General features: G+C 38.6%; 1 protein-coding gene across 2 annotated transcripts in view; it reads left to right on the top strand.

Moving 5' to 3' along the window:
* LOC103112738 (testis expressed protein 56) overlaps positions 1 to 5354 on the top strand; it is a 34574-nt gene that overhangs the window by 13827 nt on the left and 15393 nt on the right. Inside the window, exons 2-4 of one of the 2 annotated variants that reach the window (XM_007522216.3) lie at positions 217 to 426; positions 3654 to 3852; positions 5112 to 5334. In XM_007522216.3, coding sequence (XP_007522278.2) covers positions 231 to 426; positions 3654 to 3852; positions 5112 to 5334 — 618 coding nt within the window. In that variant the 5' untranslated portion in view covers positions 217 to 230. Of the gene's footprint in view, positions 1 to 134; positions 427 to 3653; positions 3853 to 5111; positions 5335 to 5354 lie in introns of those variants that run through there. The other variant, XM_060189143.1, reaches the window with a different exon arrangement.

Genomic DNA, 5354 nt, shown 5'->3' with positions numbered 1-5354 from the left:
ATTTTCAGTGGGCAGAATTCCTCTGGTTGGAAGGTGCAGGAAATGCTCTTAGGGTTCCAGACAGAGAGCTGCGTCATTATGACCCTTAGAATGCTAAGTCATCAGAGACCAGTTTATAGGTTCCATAATTCTCTCTTGGAGATGGAGGAGAGCAGAAAGAAAGAACAATCCCAGGGAACTCCACTCAATAACTTCTCTCTTTGCTCTTCTCTGTAGATCAGTGGGTCATCATGAGAGCGTCCATGGATGATCAGATAATACTGAAACTTTCAGTCCCAGACAAACGTATTAAAAAACCGAAAAACTATGACCATTCTGATATTCTGTACCACACCTTTGACACTCTGTCCAACCTTCACAAGCTGCTTCCAAATCATCTGTTGGAGATGTTTCATTATTACAGGAATGAAGAGGACAAAAAGAAATGTATGTGGTGGAGTATGGCTATGGATATTTCAGTAAGCATACACTTTCTCTTGGTACAAATTGCATCTTCTTTCAGCCATAATTATTAATTTTTTAAATACTTTTTTATTTTATTTTTTTAAGTTTTTTAAAAAAATTATTTTCCCTTTTGTTGCCCTTGTTGTTTTTCATTGTTGTTGTAGTTATTATTGTAGTTGTTATTGATGTCGTCATTGTTAGATAGGACAGAGAGAAATGGAGAGAGGAGGGGAAGACAGAAGGGGTAGAGACAGATACCTGCAGACCTGCTTCACTGCCTGTGAAGCGACTTCCCTGCTGGTGGGGAGCTAGGGCTCGAACCTGGATCCACATGCCAGTCCTTGTGCTTTGCGCCATGTGTTCTTAACCCGCTGCGCTACCGCCTGACTCCCAATTATTAATTTATTATAGTTGTAATTATTATTATTCACTAGAACATGGCTAAGCTCTCAGTTATGGTAGTGCTGGGGATAGAACCTAGAACCTTTGGTGCCTCAGGCACAAAAACCTTTCTACATAGCCATTGTGCTACATCAAGCCAAAACTTAGTTGTTGTTTTTAATTATCTTTATTTATTGGATATAGAAAGCCAGAAATCGAGAGGGAAGGGGCTGAAAGAGAGGGAGAGAGACACCTGTAACCCTGCTTCACCACTCGCCAAGCTTTCCCCCTGCAGGTGAGGACGAGGGATCTGAACCTGGGTCCTTGTGCATTATAATGTGCGCTCAAACAGGTGTGCCACCACCCAGCCCCCCAAAACTTAGTTTTTACATGGCAAGATCTACCTGTCTTTGAAACTCAGGACCCCATCCTTACTGTTTTTGTAGCTAGGGACCATCTCCTCAGAGATAACTGTATAGTGATTTTACCACGACTTCCTCACATTCCTTTTAAGTCATTTATTTTTAAATCTTTCATTAATATGGAACCTATCTCTCTCCAGAAGGGTCAGGCATAAGTTTTGCAATATGCCCAGAGTAGGCCTCTTCCAATAAGTGTCACCTTGGTATGGGGAACTAAAGGTCAGTCGGGTTCCTGTGTGTTGGGGGCGAGGAAGGGAGGTGTCACTATTACCAGTCCTTACGGAATGTAGATTATTTAAGAGCAGTGAAGGCCCTAAAGGCTAAGACGTTCTTGTCCTTGTTTCAGTTATTTATTTGCACTATTTCTTAGTCAAAAAAAGCAATCACCTTTCCTCCTTTTTATGATTTAGAAGAATGTAGTTTGGAGGCTATCATTCTTGTGTAGGTTTATTAGTGAATATGATTTCTCTGAGAAACTCATCTTTTTACTTTTAGAATGAAGATGAAGTCACCCCCTCATCAGTGAAGTATTTCCCTACTTTTTCTCCAGCTCCTCCTCTTCCTTCTTCTTCAGTGTGTTTTATTTTAATTAAAGAGCTAGACCGATTGGAGACATACATAAATACGTAAATACATACATACATACATATATACATACCAGAGCATTGTTCAACTCAGGGTGATGGTGGTGCTGTGAACTGAATCTGGACTTTGGAGCCCCAGACATGAAAGTGTTTTTGTATAACCATTATACTATCTCCCCAGCCTGCTCTCCTCTTTTCTTAAAGTTCCAGTTTTCTTTAATGTTTTTAATCATTTTCTGTGTGTTCTGTTTTTGATTTAGTTTTTCCATTTTGCTTTTATTATTTTTGTTTGGTTTTGATGCCCCATGTCTCCCTCTTAAAAAAAAAAAATCACTTTAGGAGGCTGGGCAGTAGCGCAGCGGGTTAAGCCCACATGGTGCAAAGTGCAAGGGCTGGCTTAAAGATCCTGGTTCGAGCCCGCAGCTCCCCACTTGCAGGGGGTCGCTTCGCAAACAGTGAAGCAGGTCTGCAGGTGTCTTTCCTCCTTTCTGTCTTCCCCTCCTCTCTCGATTTCTCTCTGTCCTATCCAACAACAACAACAACAGCTAGGACAATAGTAACTATAACTACTACAACAAAAAATGCAGCAAGGGCAACAAAATAGGAAATATAGCCTCCAGGAGCAGTGGATTCATAGTGCAGGCACTGATCCCCAGCGATAACCCTGGAAACAAACAAACAAAAAAGTAAACAACAAATATCACTTTATTGAGGAAATACTGACTTACATGGTTGTTGTCACAGGGGTATATAGTTGCACAGCTCCCAAAGATCCAAAGATGGTATAACAACATCTCACTCTCCAACCAAGTCTCAGATGTTTTAACAGAAGATAAATATAAGCCTGGTCTTTGCAATAATATAGTTTCTATATATATGTAATGAAAGTGCTTTCTTCTTTGCTAATCTATTGGATGATTTTTTAATTTTTTATTTGTGATTAATCTCATGATTTATTTTAATTGATATATTATTTGTGGTTAGTAATGCTTCAATCCACTTATACATCCACTGATCAATCAAATATGTATTACTCTCCACACATATATTTCTCTATTTTAAGTATTTTTTTTAGGTATATTTTATTTTCTGAGAAATAGGTCCAATCTGGCACATGTGTCTGGGAGGAACTATATCAGTGGTTGAGCCTGAGAAATAACCGAGGATGGATGAGTTTTGATCTCACTGCTTCTCAGGATCACTCTGTGTCTCTGAGGTTCAGTCTTCCTTTCTGTATAGGTTTATCACAGATCTCTTACTTTTTCTATACCAAAATGGATTAGAGATCTATCCATAGTGTGGCATATAATATTTTCTACTTGTTGGAAAGAGATATGCAGCTTACACTACAAGCCAACTATATCAATAAATATATGAAATCAGCTGGCTCTCTTTCCGCACATCCTCCTCTCCACAGCTCTTAGCTTCATTGCAGATGGCAAGTTTGGGGACAGTGGAGAGCAACTAGAAGCACGGATGTAATGTAAATGCAGAGTGTGGTTAATATCCCTGCAAAGTTACTGCAGTGGCTTTCTAATAGTTTGACAATTACGCACAGATTGCACAAATAGCCTCAGTATTTGTGGTAGGATCAGGACATCTATTTGTCTATTCTCTAATTTATTTGTTTTGCATATGTTCATTGTACAGGACCGCATGAAGGCCTAAATGTTGTTCAGTAATGATACTATGGAATAAAGGGATAGCAGAACCAAATAATTATCAAGCGATATAGATTGTTTTTCAAATGAATCCCATGTTATTCATTCTTTGTAAAGTTGGAAAAGGACACTGAATTACATCAGTGCTATTCTGTTATTAGGTGAGAATTCTGAACTCTCTGGTTTAGAAAGGATCTTAGCAAGACATGAGTTTCCAAAAGAGGTTTGTATGACCCCAAAACCAAGCAAAATGCCCCTATGGAAAAGAAAGACCATGAATAGTGTAAATTACGGATGGAAACATTGCCACTTGTGGAGTAAAAGCAGAGATGAACCTCCAGTGTCAACTATAGTTGTCAGGTAGGTGTCTAATTTTTGTCTTCTGCCAACATAATTAGAGATACACAGGTGATCATAGATTCTCTTTATGCAGTAGCTAAAAACTGATTTAATGTGCTCTTTGAGATATATGGTGAACACAAAAATAATCATTGTTCTGTGGGGAGAATACAGGTCCAAAAAGGATGACAGAGGATCTAGTGGGGGTTGTATCGTTTGTTATATGGAAAACTGGGAAATGTTATGCATGTACAAACTATTGTATTTACTGTCGAATGTAAAACATTAATCCCCCAATAAAAAAATCATTGTTCTAATTACCTGTAATGAGTGGGATATCTAGGAGTTGGCTGATGGTGACAGTGGAACTGGAGCCCTGGGTATCATGCTCCCATATCCCTGCTTATAACAGTAGCAGAAGTACCTACTTCATTTTTCACTGAGGACAAAATGAAATTATGGGACGGGCGAAATAGTTGTGTTGCTACCTGTGCCACCCAGGTCTGAGTCTGGCTTCCACCTTGTTGAGGGGTTTCAGTGCTGTGGTCTCTTTTACTCTCTGTTTCTATCTAAAATGAAAAAAGTTATTATGGCCATTAAGCACTCATAACCAACTGTAAGTGCTCAATAGACATTTACAGTATTACTACCTATTTATTTTTTTATAAAACTAATCTGAATTAGAATTCCTTAAATAAAAAATTAATTAACAACTAAAAAGTTACAGGTCCACTAGACTGGCTACCTGGATGCTGATGCTTAAGGGAAAGGCTAAAAAGGAAGGAAGGCATACAGAAAAGCAAAATAGCCCATATTGGTTTTGTAGTCTTAAAATTATGTCCTTGTCAATTGTTATATTTAAAGGTAATAACATAGAAAGTTGCAAGGACAATTAGGGCAAATTGTAGCTATTTCTCTTTAAAAAATTTTTTATTTATTTTAATGAGAGAGGTACAGGAAGAGAGAGAGAGACATATACACCAGAGTACTACTCAGCTTTGGCTTATGGTGGTGCTGGAGATTGAACCTGCGACCTCAGAGTCTCAGGCATGAATGTCTTTTGCATAACCCTGATGCTGTCTCCCCAGCCGCTGTAGATGTTTCTTTTTATAAAACACTACATACATAAACAAGGATGAAGACTACATAGTAAATAAGGAAGTAATTACTGATATGGAACTAGCCCAATTCTCCTTTATGCTTTTTATTAAATTATGGGAGAATATAAGATCCTTAATTATTTTCTAGTGATAACTACTTCCAAATGCTCTCTTTGCTAGATGGCTGAAAAAGAACATGCAACCCACAGAAGATCTTCAGTCCATAATCCAAAAGCTGTCAGTGTTTGGGCCAATTCAGTCAGTCACCCGTTCTGGACGACAAAGTGCTGTCGTGGTGTTTAAAGATGCGACTTCAGCTTGTAATGCTATAAATGCTTTTCAAGGCAGGATCCCAGGCACAATGTTTCAGTGTTCCTGGCAGCACATGTTCATGTCAAAAGATGTAAGATTCTGTCTTATTCA

The sequence above is a fragment of the Erinaceus europaeus genome, chromosome 4 (assembly GCF_950295315.1).
Source record: "Erinaceus europaeus chromosome 4, mEriEur2.1, whole genome shotgun sequence".
Classification (NCBI taxonomy): Eukaryota; Metazoa; Chordata; class Mammalia; order Eulipotyphla; family Erinaceidae; genus Erinaceus; species Erinaceus europaeus.
Note: the sequence above shows the minus strand (reverse complement) of the source record. Positions and strands in the feature narration are given on the sequence as shown.